General features: G+C 32.2%; 1 protein-coding gene across 9 annotated transcripts in view; it reads left to right on the top strand.

Moving 5' to 3' along the window:
* The window catches only part of LOC106081378 (sodium/potassium/calcium exchanger Nckx30C), a 351,807-nt gene extending 337,014 nt beyond the window's left edge, over window positions 1–14,793 (top strand). For all 9 annotated transcript variants that reach the window (XM_059365276.1, XM_059365280.1, XM_059365283.1 and 6 more), the window contains one exon: window positions 10,188–14,793. In XM_059365276.1, coding sequence (XP_059221259.1) covers window positions 10,188–10,428 — 241 coding nt within the window. In that variant the 3' untranslated portion in view covers window positions 10,429–14,793. The remainder of the gene's footprint in view (window positions 1–10,187) is intronic.
* The last annotated feature ends 1,059 nt before the right edge of the window (window positions 14,794–15,852 follow it).

Here is a 15,852-nt window from a genome sequence, read left to right as displayed (position 1 = left end):
CTTCCTTTTAAGGAAGGGTACTAAAATTGTCCATTCCTAAAAGAAGGTTAGTAAAACTACACTTTTAAAAGAAAGGGCATTTGAACTACCCTTTTTAAAAGAAAAGGTGCTAAAACTAACATTTCTTAAAAGAAAGGGTACTAATTTGGTATTAATGTTACTCTTTCGTAAAATAAAGGTTACCAAAAGGGTATTAAAGTTACCCTACCCTTAAAAGAAATTTGATTCAAACTACCCTTTCTGAATAGAAAAGTTGCTAAAACTATCTCTTCTTAAAAACAATGTTGCAAAAACGATAATTTCTTAAAGGAACTTCCTTTCTAAATTAAAGGGTACTAGAACTAACCTTTCGTAAAAGAATTTGTCGTAGTAGACGATTTTGACAATCTTGTGTCCCACCCCATCATACATACATTCTATAGTGTTGAGACATATTATGAGTGTGTATGTGTAGATAAACAAGGCTACCACTGGCACTTAACAAGACTACCACACATTGATAAATACCAGGTCTCTTACGCATTTCTTCTTTTCACTAATTGTGGGTAGTTTTGCCTATATGTGTGTGCGTGCACACATAAATCTCTCTTATATATGTAAATATTTAGGCATGCATGTAGCATACATGCCACCCATATACTACCCGTATTCAATCTTCATATGCTATATCAGGATATGTCCATCCATACGAATAAGTTCCTGTTTGATTGTTTACATTTACATGTAAGTTAAATGGCTTAAGGGCCTTTTAGACTTTTCAACTTGACTCTAAAAACCGAAAGGAAAGGCAGTAGCCAGCTTGTGTGGGCGAGGGCATTATGAGCTATAACTAACCCCTCAACCAAGGGCAAGGTCTACCTTTTGTTTCACAAGAAAAAAAATCTTTCTTTGAAAAGCTTTTAAAAATACAAAAGATTTATGCATAGCTCAGCATTTTTTATGTTTATTTTAGTTTTTTCTTGCATATGAGAGGCATTGTGGAAAAAAATACACTTTTAGTGATTTCAAATTACTAAAGGTTAAATGTACACACTTTACATATGTTTACACACTGAATAAATGATAAGATAAGAGCAAAATGTCATTTAAAGTAATTAAAGAAAAACAAATAACAAAGGGTTAAGTTAGGGCCAGGGCCGAACCTTGAATACCCACCACAATGACTTAGCAAAAAAAAAATTACAAAATCGGTTACAAATATAGTTTTAGTATATGTAGGCTGTTTACCTATCTAGATGAATCGAATAAAAAAAATCCATATCAAGAATCTATATCTAGCTATATATTCAACTAGCCGGCTTCCAGAAGATCAATTATTCAAAGCAAGAGCTCAAAAACTCTGAAGTCTTAAAAGCGAAATCAAGGGTTCAGATTTTTGGGTAAAGGTTAATGTCCGAATATGAAACTATCACGTGTTGAAGGTTACAAGTGTATTTCATATACTCTGATAAAATTGTATACGATCCTTTGTAATGATTATATGGACCCTTGGGATGGTTGTACACTCCATGAATATCCTTCGTATACTTATAAGAACTTTTATGAATATACTACACTTCCTTCAAACTCAAACATGCCTTAATTAATACTCAACCCAATATCACAAAGTTTCATAACAATTTCCAATTAAATCTCTTACCAAATTCGCTTTCATTCTTAATTCATTTTTGACAAAAAATACTTTAAATTTTTCCCATGGTCATCACAAAATGGAAATAACGAAACAAAGTTGTTTAAAACCATCATGAAAAATGGTTTGAGGTTTAAGTTGGCTTGAATAGTTGGTGGAAAATGGAAAAAAAACAACCACCATTTCAATCCTTCACAACAAATCCTTTCTGGAAATGAAAAAAATTTTATACGGTATTTGATAGTTTTCTAACACCACTATCAAAAAAAAAGAAGATATCAAATAACAAGAGAAGTACAGACAGGAACCATCGCCCCTTAAACCCATGCCCGCCAACACAAAGCAACACTTCACTTCCGTACAGGTCACGAATTCCATTGCTGATATTTGTTGTACTCGCCACAAAAGGTTTCCAATTGTATTCCATTATTTTCCAGCATTGTGTAGTGGTCTTTTAAAATTTTGGCTTGTAGAAGCAAGCTAGAGGTGTAATAGCGAGGGTAAAGCGGCCTTATGTAGGGCGAAAGTGGGGAGTTAAAAATTCCATTGTTGATGGATATGTGAAATTCTTGTATCGGGAAAATTAGACGAGTAGATTTCAATTTCTAGAGCGATAGAATGGGCCACGCCGACGACTAGTTCAAGGGGAAGACGAGTTCTAGACATGACGGCAAGAACTGGATTACTTGTTGTAAACAGTGAAAACGTACCCACCTTTAGCAGGCCCGGGTGCGATGGCACTATACCGAATATCGCTCTTGCGACTAAAGAGATTATAGGACACACTTCGCTGCCGTACAGGTCACGAATTCCATTGCTGATATTAGTTGTACTCACCACAAAAGGTTTCAAATTGTATTCCATAATTTTTCAGGATGGGTTAGTGGTCTTTTAACATATTTGCTTGTAGTGGCTATCAATAGGACGAAAAAGCAGAGTAAAAAGGGCCATGGCTTGTTGTACAAGGCTTATTAGTGGGAACCAATGTGAAAATAACACAAGGAGATTTCAACAACGAGCGATAGAATGGGGCATGCCAAATACTAATTCTAGAGGTAAACGAGTTTTAGGCATGACCCCAAGAGCTGAATTACCTGTTGTTAATAGTGAAAACGTACTCAATTTTAGGAGACCTGGTTGGGATTCTATTATACCGGATATCACCTCGCGTCTGAAGAGATCATAGGAAAAACTAGTAGAAGCACGTTAGTTGGCCCGGTCGAAGGGATAAACCACGGATACAGATTAACCGTACTTGTCATGGCTATAAACATTTAAAACAAACAAAAAGGCATTAAGTTCGGCCAGGCCAAACTTTGGATACTCACCACTTCGGGTATATATGTAATCCCCCTTTCGTCACAATCCGGTGGAAATTGGATAACTTATGCACCCAAATTCGGTTAATTTAGACGAAATCGGATAAAAAATAAAGCTTTTATGGGCTTCATACTCTTTATCAGAAGATCTGTCTATATGGCAGCTTTATCTAAATATAATCCGATCCGAACCATATTTGGGATGGATGTCGGGAGACCTAAAACTACCCACTGTTTCAAATTTCAGCGAAATCGGATAACAAATAAATCTTTTATGGGATTCAGGCCTTTTATCGGCAGATCGGTCTATATGACAGCTATATCTAAATATAGTCCGACCTCAACCACATTAAATTCGGATATCGGGAGGCTCAAAATAACTCACTGTTTAAAATTTCAGCGAAATCGGTTAACAAATAAAGCTTTAATGGGCTTCAAACGCTTTATTTGGAGATCGGTCTATATGGCATCTATATCTAAATATAGTCCGATCTAAACCATATTTGGGTCCTATGTCGGAAGGCATGAAACTACTCACCGTTTTAAATTTCAGCGAAATCGGTTAAAAAATAAAGCTCATATGGGCTTCAGACCCTTAATCGGGAGATCGGTCTATATGGCATCTATATCTAAATATAGTCCGATCTGAACCATATTTAGGTCAGATGTCGGGAGGCCTTAAGCTACTCACTGTTTCAAATTTCAGCGAAATAAAGCTTTTATGTGCTTCAGACCCTTAATCGGGAGATCGGTCTATATGGCAACTATATCTAGATATGGTCCGATCTGAACCATATTTAGGTCAGATGTCGAGAAGCCTTAAGCTACTCACTTCTTCAAATTTCAACCAAATCGAATAAAACATAAATCTTTTATAGGCTGTAGAGTGATTACAACCGACGGACGGACAGACAGATAGAAGGACAGACGGACAGACACACTGACATCGTTAAATATTTTTAGAATTTTTCGTCGATCAGAAATATATATACTTTGTAGGGTCTGAAGTTGATATTTCGATGTGTTGCAAACGAAATGACTAAATAAAATACCATGTTAAAAATTTCGGCCTAATAACCCTCAAGATCCTCAAGAAATCAAATAGGGCGATCGGTTTACATGGGAGCTATTGTATATCATGTATTGAACACATAAGTGGCCTTTATGAAAATTCAATATTTTTTGAAAACGCAACCTGAGACTTCATCTTTTCGACTATAGTCATTTTGTTTATGTGTGCACGCAATTTTGCCGTTTTACAGGTCCAACAACTTTAAACGGCTTGATTTTATATAACTTTTAGGTATTGTGATTTGATCTTGACCAACTTAATGATTCATATCAATGTTCAGCGACAGTTCTTTTTTTACAATGTACTTATCTGTATCTTGTGTGCAATGCATTATTTTGAATTTTTTCCATATTGAATAAAAGAATTGATTCAGCACAACTATTATATAGATACAGTAATTCATCCTCAGTTTTATAAGAAAATCTGACTGCCAATTACGTGTGGAATACTAAAAAAAATTTAAGATATAAATTTAAGATGATAAAAACGCGAATTGATAAAGAGAATGTATCAGGTGCTTTAAGCAACCTGAGACTCCATCTTTTCAACAGTAGTCAATATTTTTATGTGTACAGTTAATTTAGCCATTTTACAGATCCAATTTCTTCTACCGGCTTGATTTTTTGTAAATGTTAGGTACTTGCGAACTGCTCTTTACCATCTTAATGATTAACATCAATGTTCAACGACAGTTATTTTCTTACAATATACTTAACATCTCGTGTATAATGCATGATTTTAAATATTGTTATATCGAACAAACGAACTGATTGAGCACAATTATAACATGGATACAGTAATTCATACTCAGTTTTAATAGAAAATCTGACTGCCATTTTGTATGCAATACTTTATGAAATTCAAGATTTTTTGGAAGTGCGAATTGACAGGGAAGATGTAGCAGGCGTTTTAAACAACCTTGGACTTCATATTATCGACAGTAGTCAACATGTTTACGTGTGCTAACAGTTTTGCCATTGTACAGTTCTCACTTCTTCGCTTACAAACTCTTCTTCTCTCTCAAACTTATAGTACACTAAGTGTGCATTTGTCTACCATTATAAATAATTGAATGCGAAGTGATTAAGGTCTCCGATAAAATGGTAATAATAGCTCACTAACAGTTCTGTCTGGTATCTAAGCCTTACTTATGTGTGCGTTTTCGTTAAAAAACTATGAGGTTTTACTTTCCATGCACAGGAATTAATGGAACAAAACTAAAAATTGCGAATCGATTCAGCACAATTATTACATTTTTATATTCGTTTATCGACAGTTTACTCAGTAAAAATACTTTCGCTTAAGTGTGTAGAACTATAAGAAAATTTAAATTTTTTTGTAAACACGGGCAGATACAGAATGTGTTTTAGATATGCTTTAAGAAATTCCACATTTTCAGCAAACACAAATTGATAAAAAGTATGTAGCAAATGTTTAAAGCAATGTGTGACAACAGCTTTTCGAACATAATCAACACGTTCATGTGTGCAGCTGGTTTGGAAACTTTCCAGTTTTGGCTAGTTTCAATGAACAAATCTACGTATTGCGAACTTATTCATTACACTTATTACATCTATACATAAATTTACCAATAGTTTTTCTGAAAAAAATTATTTTGATTTATGTGTGCATTGCTATATGAGCATTACAGTTTTTTTTTTTTAAACAGCAGTATGTGACCTAACCTTTTTGAACATATTTTTCATGTGTGCATTCAAGATTTTTCGTAAACACGACTTGATAGAGAGTATGTGGTGAGTATTCAAAGAGACTTGTGATTTTATCTTTTAGCACATTCTCATGTGTGCAGCTGGTTTAGCCATTTTCTAGATCTCATTTCTTCCAACGAACTGATTTCGAAACATTATCATGACATCTTTCTAGCTTACAAATCCCTTTTTGGGAATAATGTACAGCTACCTTTGTTTCCAGTTGTATTCTTGTTATGTCGAACAAACGAATTAATTTAGCACACTTATTATATGCATACAATTTATTATAGGCAGTTTCATTCAAAAAATTTAGTACCACTTATGTGTGCATTGGTTTATGAAAATGCAAGATTTTTTGTAAACACGAATTGATATAAAATAAGTACTAATTGTTTAAAGCAACCTGTGACTTCATCTTTACGGAAGTAACCAACATACTCATGTGTGCAGCGTGCTCAGCCATTTTTCTCAGTTTTAAGTTTTCATAAGATTTGATTTTAGAAAACTGGAAGGTACTCTTCTTTGTGAATAACTTACATGACTTTTTGGGTGCAATAGTTAAAATATGTATGTAATAGTAAAATTATGTACAGATTAACGAATTATATTTAGAGTTCTATAAGAACTAACTCTTTTACATCATCTCTGGGGCCCCAAAATTCAAATCGCTATTCACTACCCTACCCAAACCATTCGTCCTTTTTCAATGGTCGTTGGCATTTGCATGGTGTACGTATGTCATGGTGGTGGCTGTATCATCTTTACATGGTCACAAAAATACAAAACCAAAAATATCCCTAGTTGATGTTGTTACTGGCTGTTGTTGTCATCGAACAACTAAAATTTCATGAATTGAACACAACACAATTTATGTTTTGTTTTCCATGTGAATGCATTCGTTATTCGAATTGAATCGATGTGATACGATGCATTGCATTGCAATGCATGCCATTTTCCTGTTTATGTTCATGTACTTGTTTATGGCATGGTCATATATATATGTGCATATGCATATAGGATTCGAAGCTTATGTTGGTTTAGTGGTTTTTTTGAACATTTCATTTTTGGGGTGCACTTTAATGAATTATTTTGTAATGGAGGTTAAGGAATATGGGTTATACAGCAGCAAAAAGTATACAAAAAGACTAAAACAAACGAAATGTTTCAATAGGTTAAAATTTTCCTTAAAAAATAAATTTCTAAGAAAATGTTTTTCATAATGTCTATAAAATGTTGCCAAAAACTAGCGGCCGTATGCACAAAACTAAATGAAGCCTTAAAACAGTTCTACAGCGGTCAAAAAAAGTATTCATCATTAGCAAAATTGATAATAAATTCACTTATTTTGGGTAATTGAAGAAAATTTAAAGTAAACAAATAATGCAGTTTTATGCAATAGTTTATTTTTCGTAATATGTTTTAAAATAAATTCAAAAAATAAATTTAATTAGCGCAAAAAATGCAATTTTATATAATAACACCAAAAACAGAACAAAAAAAGTATTCATCATTGATGTGCTATCATCAAAGTCAAATTCAAATATTATTTGGGAATCCCCCTTTTCTGTTTTATTTAGTAAAGGAGGCTTTGCCCTTGACAGCAAATATTTAATTTCATTGAAGATATAGTTTTTGTCAAAATGGGTCGTAAGCAAAACGAGGTTTCTGATGAGGTAAAAGTTTTGATAATAAAACACCACAAGAATGGTTTAACTCAAAAAACTATCAGTGAAATATTAAATAGACCACGATCTACTATACAATCCATCATCAGAAAGTGGACAGAAACGAAAACTGTTGACAATAAACCAAGATCTGGTCAACCAAAAGCACTTTCAGTTGGAGATGTGCGTTGGCTAGTGCGGCAAGTTCAGAAAACTCCGAAGACAAATGCGACCATTCTTCGTAAAAACACTATGGAATATTTAGGGAAGGAAGTTACTACACAAACAATTCGAAATACACTCAAAAGGCATAGTTACAGAGGAAGAACTGCACGTAAGAAGCCCTTTATAAATAAAATAAACCGAGTGAAAAGGCTAAACTTCGCAAAAATGTATGTAAAACAGCCCGAATCATTTTGGAAAACAGTCATTTTTGCAGACGAGAGCAAGTTTAATCTTTTTGGGTGCAATGGAAAGGTCATAGTGTACAGAAAACCAAATACAGAGCTTGAAGAACGAAACACAGTTGCTACTGTAAAACATGGTGGAGGTGGTTTAATGGTTTGGGGGTGTATGGCGGCTTCAGGAGCGGGAAATCTTGAAATTATTAATGGAGTAATGGATCATAAGTATTACATTGACATTTTAAAGAGGAATTTAAAAGATAGTGCTGTAAAACTTGGGCTTGGTAATAACTTTCAATATTATCAAGATAATGACCCCAAACATTCTGCTTTAAATACCAAGATGTGGATGCTGTATAACTGCCCCAAAGTCATTAAAACTCCTCCTCAAAGTCCCGACTTGAACCCAATTGAACATCTTTGGGAACATCTCGAACGCAAATTGAGAACGCGCAATTTTTCGAGCAAGAGTCAAATGCAACAGGTGATAATGGAGGAATGGACTAATATAGACCAAAATATAACCGCTAAATTAGTCCAATCGATGTCAAACCGTTTAAAAGAAGTTATAAGACGCGGTGGTCGAATAACAAAGTATTAATTTTTTTAAATTATGTTATTTATTTTTTTGTTTTTTTGCAATGATGAATACTTTTTTTGTTTAATTTTTTGTGTTCAGCTGTAAAATGGCCCTTTTTGTTCCAATAAATACTATTTTTTTCTTTAAAAACAATGCAATTGTGTACATATATATCACACAAGCACTACTCCATCATTAGTTTAATATGTTTTTATTCCAATTGTCTTTTGTAGACTTATTAAAAAAAAAACATTGAATGATGAATACTTTTTTTGACCGCTGTATATATAAAAGCTTTATTAAGTTTTGTGAATAAAGCCTAGTACTGACTTCGAATTTTCGCCCGACCAACATGTCAAAACGCACTATAAAAAAAAAATTTGCGAAACGACTACGAACTTCTTTCAAACAAGCAGTACTAAGCTCTTATTACGAAATGATTTCAACATGTTGCTAGCAACATTGTGCCTATTAAATTGCTGCGAAAAAATGACAAGCAGCTGTTTACAATAAATTGTTAGTTAAAATTTTTTAAGAAATGTTGTAATTTTTTGTTAAATAAATGCCCGAGATTCGAAGAGCGCCCAGTCCCCTCTCCTCCGCGTACAACAAGTGCAAAGGTCTCAGATCAGGTATCGCATTCAGTGCTTGCCCTCGATATCAACACCGCCACAATACCCTGTACCTTCTCCATCACCCTCTTCAGGGCCCGATGACACACCAAGCACCCATAGTTGCATATCGGTCGAACCACAGCAGTGTAAATCCAGTGGACCCTAGTCTAAGTTCCCAACTTCTACCCATAGAGTTGCGACATGAATAGAGAGCGTTAAGCCCTGGTTGGACTCTAGACGCGCCATACGTCCTTTTTCTTTTGCACAACACCAGCTATGTCTTTCTGGGGCTAATGCCAAGCGCTAGACAGCTTCCTCAGCGCGCCTTCAAAGAGATTCGTGATAGTAGGGAGAAAGCGACTGTCAAACCATACGATGATGACATCACCATAGGCAATCAACTTCAGCCTTTCCTCCTCGAAGTACCGGGAATCTCATTGAAAACCAAAAGTCACAAGAGAGGTCACAATCATCCTTATTGAACCCTTATGCCGGTGAAGCATTGTTTACTCCGCCCTTCAGCATAGCATGAATCTTGTTAGCCAGAAGAGGGCGACACTCATATCAACCAGGGAACGGCGTATGAACCCCAACTTTTTGTTATCAAAGCCAATTCTATATCCAAGAAGGCCGCCAAAGTGAAGTCGCCTATCTCTAAGTTCCCCTCTATGTAACCCACCACGTTGTGGTTTTAGCCACATTTTCATGTGAACGTAGCGCTCCTCTTCAAGCTGATATGGGTGAGCAATCTCGTTTCAGTCCATAGGACCGATCGCTGCGTGAACGTCATAGACATTAGTTATTAAAAGGCGCCAATATCTCGCCTTGACATTTCGAGCTGTTTTCTATCGAAACAACGACTTACACGCCAATTAAAAAAGTTTAATTACAACTAAACACATAAGCAACATTGTTGGAAACATTGTGAGATTTCACAAAATTGAATTGATGTTTAGCAACATTTTCCGCACATTCGAAGTCAGTACTAGGCTTTAGGCCGCAAATCACCACCTAGACAAAATTTCTATAAAAAGCCAAATTTTTATAAAATTTTTCTCTGCATACAAAAATTCTAAAATTTTTTTGCAAAAAAGTAAAATTTCTATGAAATTTTCTCCCTTAATTTATTGTATATCCCTCTTATTCCTTTGTATTTTAATCACTTTTTGTGTCTCTTTCATTTTCTTTGCAGTTTACCTATTCCCTGGCTACTCTATGGCATCATCTATGATGCTCCGGTTGAGGTGAACTCTGTGGGCATGGTCTGCTCCATAACGATATTGTTTATGATGTTGCTATTTGTCGTTATGTCAATTGCCTGCTTCCGTTGGCGCATGAACAAAGGTTTAGGTTTTACAATGTTTTTGTTATATTTTGTTTTTGTTGCAGTTTCGTTAATGTTCGAATACGATGTTATAACATGTCCAGTGTAAAATGTTATGCGACGACAAGAACAGCAACAACAACCAAATCACAACCAGGGGAAAACCAAAAAACAAAACCGAAAAAATGGAAACAATTTGGCAATGAAAAACCAAAACCACAAAAGAAAAATACCAACAACCACTTTATATACAGCAACAAAATCCCAAAAAAAAAACAACAAATATATAAACAACAACCCCTCTCCCCACAAAAAAAAAACACATAAAAACAAATTATAAGAAATTGTTAATAATTTTTAAGTAAGTTTATTAAGAAAATTTATTAAGAAGCGAGAAAACCAAAAAAAAAACTATTACCAAAAATAAATAACTTAGTTAAATAATAAAACAACAACAATATATATATGAGGAAAATGAAGACAGCGTAACAAGAAAATTACCAAAAAAAACTATTGATTTACAAACAATCGGAAAGAATGTATTGTACTTTAGCAACAGCAACAACAACAACAAGAACAAAAAATATTTAGATAAAGGAAATTATTTAAAGATATACATATATATATATAAATAAATTAAAATAAAACATGATAAGAAATTAAGAAAAAGTTATAAAATCGGAAACATGCGTTATTTACAACGCTAAAGTGCTCATTTAAATAAACAAAAAAAAAGAACAACCAGAAAAAAGGAGAATATTGTTATAAAAATATTTTTTTTTAATTTTATATAATTTTTATTTTATATAAGATGAAAAAAACGAACAACAAAATTTGAATGTTGAAGGCTCTTTAGTTTTATTTTTAATCTTTAAAGACTTTTATTTTTATTTTTTAAGCCATAGTTAGTTTCAAAAAAAAATCTATAATTTCCTTCTTAACTAAATCCCCTGCCGCTCTTTCTCCCTCTCTCTCTATGCCATCTCTTAAACTATAGCCTTCCCCAGAAAGTATGTATGTAATTAGCTTTCTTGAATATTGATCGGAATAACTTCAACTAGCTTGTCTAATTGTTTTTTAAAAAAACAAAAAAATAAAGAAAAATGTTTATTTCTCGAGAGAGAGGAATAAACAAAAGAAAAAATTATTATTATATTATTTTTATATATTTTCATAACATTTAACAGATTATCTCTGGAAAAAATTTTTAAAAAAATTGACAACTTATCCTAAAAAAAATCTTTGTTTTTGTCTAACAAAACTTATTTTTTTTTTTATTTTAATGAAATTTTTTCTTGAATTGTTTGTTTTTAACATGCGCCTAAAGAACTGAAGCTGAGCAACAAGGTTGACATCAATATTCAGTAGCTTTCCTTTAACTATAAAGTAGGCATCTTCTTGTGTGCAATATATTATTTGGCATATTGTTATATCAAACAAACGAATTGATTCAGCCCATTTATAACATGGATTCAGTAGTTTATTGAAAGTTTTAACAAAAAAAAAATCCTACCATTTGTGTGTGCGCTACTATATAAAAATTCCCAATGTTTTTAAAATACGTATTGATAGAGAATATGTAGTAGTTGTTCCATCATCTTGTGACTTCACCCTTTTGAGCCTAATTAACATGTTCATGTGTGCCACATAGATTGAAATTAACTAGGCCTTCCTTTTCAAAGGAATTGAGTTTAGAAAACTGTTGGAGCATATTCTCTGCTTATAAACATTTATTTATAAATAACTTACACCTCTTCTTGTGTGCAGAAATTTTGCACTACAATATTTTAATACGAATTGATCTGTACATGGGGTTAAATTAGAATAATAGGTCTGCCGTAGCTCTATCAGGATGTACAATACTTATTTATTTCCTTTCAAAAGTTATGCATTTTTCTGTTCCATTAACCTTTGACTTTTGATCTTTTCGAACCAGTTAAACTTTCTTATGTGTGCAGCATATATGACAATTTTTTAGTTGCTTCAAATTGATTTCAGATAACTGTCAGATTCTCGTTTTTGCATACAAAGTCTTCTTTCTCAATAACTTACACTTCTTTTTGTGTGCAGAAGTTTTCCTACATAAATATCTTAATATGAATTGAGTAAGACATCTAGTTAAAATACAATAATAGCTCAATTAAAGTTGCAGCGAAATTTTTTCAGGTACAATATTTAAATATAAATTGATTCAGACATGCTATTAATGGGAACAAATTCAAAATAACAGTTCTTTCAGAATGTAAAAACCTTTGCTATGTGTGCAAAAGCTTCCAAAAGTTATGAAAGTTCTCTTGCAACTTCTTCTTTACAACTACGAATTGATTGAGTTCACTTATGACCTTGCCTATCTGTGCATAGTCTATCAAATGATAAGAGGACTCTCCTCCAAGAACAGATATTTACGAATCAAATCTAGCAATTACGAATTGATTGAAGACACTTATTACTTTCAAACGACAGCTTATGAACAGTTTTATCAGAAAATAATAGATTCACATATGTATGCATTACTTAAAAAAATTTAACATTTTTGGTTAACACGAATTGAGAGAGACTATGTAATAAACATTGAAAACAGCCTGCAACTTCACCTTTTTGAGTATATTAAACTTGTTCATGTGTGCAGAAGATTTTTCCATTTTCCAGGTCCTTCTTTGTCAAACGAACTGATTTCAGAAAACTGTTGCATCATATTTTAAGCTTCAGAGCCGTTCTTCGTGTGTAACGTACAACTCCTTTAGTGTGCAGAAGTTTTGCCCTATATAAATACTTTAAAATGAAATGATGTAGATTCTTGGTAAAAATTTGATAATATCTCAGTTACACTTCTATTACCCTTACTTATGTTCGAAAGGTGTGGGGTTTCTCTTTTGGGAATAAAAATTTTAAAAAATCCTTAAATTACGATTATATGTATGCACACTTATTATATGTGTGCATTAGTTTATCAACAGTTTTGTAAGAAAAAATAAAAAAATACTTTCACCAACGTGCGCATTGCTTAATGAAAATTCGCGATTTCGTATAAACACGAATTGATACAGATTATGTGGTAGAGTCTTGTAGCATGTTGAGACTACATCTCTTCGAACATAATCTACATTTTGATGTGTGCAGCAGAATTTTCCATTTTTAAGTTCTATTTTCTTCTAAATTATTGATTTACTTGATTGATCTTCGAAAAACTATTTTTTTTTTTCAAAGAAATGGATAAAAAAATATGTAGCTAATGTTTTAAGCTACCTTTGTTTTCACCTTTTTGAGTCTAATAAATATTGTCATGAGTGCAAGAAAAATGAGCAATTTTAAAAAATTGTCAAGTCACATTTTCGGCTTGCAACTTCTTCTTTGTGAAAAACTTAGAAACATTCGATTCGATTTGATGTTATTTTGAGCTAAGATGAGAATAATATCTCAGTAGCAGTTCTATCTGAATACGAAAACCTTACATATGTATGCATATTCTCTCAAACATTATAAGTTTTTTTTTTCAGAAACCCGAACTAAGAAGAATATCTAAGAATTGCTAATTGATTCAACACACTTATGACATATGTACGTTAGTTAATCAACAATTTTTCAGAAAAAATAATTTCACTATGTATTTATTGCTATAAGAAAATTCAAAATTGTTCATAATACGAATTGATACAGATTATGTAGTAAATGTTTGAAGCAGGCTGAGTCTTCATCTTTCCGATCATAACCTACATTTTTGTGTGTGCACAGAGTTTGGTAATTTTTAGTTTCCTTTTCTCCTAACTAAGTGCTTGGTATACGATAATTTACGATTTTTTGTAAAAGTGAATTGATAGAGAAAACGTTTTAAATTTTTTTTTTTTTTTTTGCAGGCTGAGATTTCGTCTTTTTAAGATAATCTACATTTTCATGAGATTTTGCCGTTTTCAGGTTTCTTCTTTTTCAAACGAATTGATTTCGGAAAACTGTTGAGTAATTGATTTTGTTTACAACTTACCGTATCTTTTGTATGCACTTGTTTTCCAGTATAAACACTTTAATACGAATTGATACGTGCCTGAGGTTAAAGGAAAATAATAACTCAATAGCACATCTAACATAATATATGACACTTGATAATATATACATGATATTTCATCGATTCGATACCTTATTTTCTATCTAAGATATTCGTCACTTCATCTGTTCTAAAGCAAAGCTTTTTTTTAGTACCGGTTAGTTAAGCGCTCTATGTTCTAGTTATTTTTTCCAAGGGTGGATTGTTTCGGATAATCTTAAAGATTAATATGGTACTTAATTTTTCATGTATATATTTTTCACCTTTTTCGTATTCATAGGTTAATAATACTTTCAAATATAAAACAAACAAAAAAAAACGGTGAAAAGAATTGATTTAAAAAAACTGTTTTAAACAATTTTCAAATTTTCTCATGATCTTGGAAACTAAAAGTTACAACTATAGAGAAACTGATTTTTATCAAATTTGCCTGGTATATGTTTCCTTTAGAATCGTGTCTTTGTCGCTTATGCTATTATTGATAAAAACCTAAGTTTTTTAAATGAATTGTTTTGGAAATACTGATTTCTATTAGAAGTTTGTTATCATTAGTCTCTTCAGTGTGTTGTATTCTCGCTAATGTGTGCATTCGATTTTGATGAATTTATGAGTTTTTTTTCCAAACAAGAATTGATAGAGAAAACTTATTTAAATGAAGTAGCTCCTTGAGCATTCTTTGATTCAAATACCAGCTGTTTTTTATGTGTGCATTATGGTTAGCGCCTTTCAAACTGCCCACTGATTATGAAAAATTTAAAAGTAACAATGATTAATAAAGGAGTCCAAAAATTTAAATGTTTTAAGTTATTTATAATTTAACCAAATAAGAATTGATAGGGAAAATTTTTAAATGAGGTAATCCTTGAGCATTCTTTGATTCGAATACCAGCTGTTTTACATGTGTGCAATATGGTTTACGCCTTTCAAGCCGGAGATTAAGCTGCATACTGATCTTGAAAATACTAAAACTTACAATGATTGGTAAAGGAGTCTAAAAATTTAAATGTTTAAAGTCATTTTTAATTAAACTACTTTTTTATTTCACTACGGATAACAGAAAAGAATAATAATGTCTTTCCCTATTACATTATGGGAAACAAATAACTAAACTGTTGTGGAAGCAACGTATTTTAGGCGAAATCCCTTTAGTTTTATTTTTTCTACTTTTCCCGTGGTTTTCTTTTATTTTTTATTAGTAAAACCAGTTTTTCATTATTTTATAGTTCTGCTTGATTACTTTGATTTTTTTTTTAAATTTTTTTCTATTATATTTACCAAATTTTGAAAAAAGGTATATATTAAAAAAAAGAAATTCCCCTTTTTTTTAATTATTATCAATAAAAAGCTTTAAAAAAAGCTTTGAATAAAGCTTTCTCTTATAAGAGCAAAAAAAACTAATCGAAAAAAAATTATGAAACTCAAAAAAATTGTATTTTAACATTTAAGTTGCATTGTTATTTTTAATAAAAAAAAGAAAAAATTCTACTACAACTA

The sequence above is a fragment of the Stomoxys calcitrans genome, chromosome 3, assembly GCF_963082655.1.
Source record: "Stomoxys calcitrans chromosome 3, idStoCalc2.1, whole genome shotgun sequence".
Classification (NCBI taxonomy): Eukaryota; Metazoa; Arthropoda; class Insecta; order Diptera; family Muscidae; genus Stomoxys; species Stomoxys calcitrans.
Note: the sequence above shows the minus strand (reverse complement) of the source record. Positions and strands in the feature narration are given on the sequence as shown.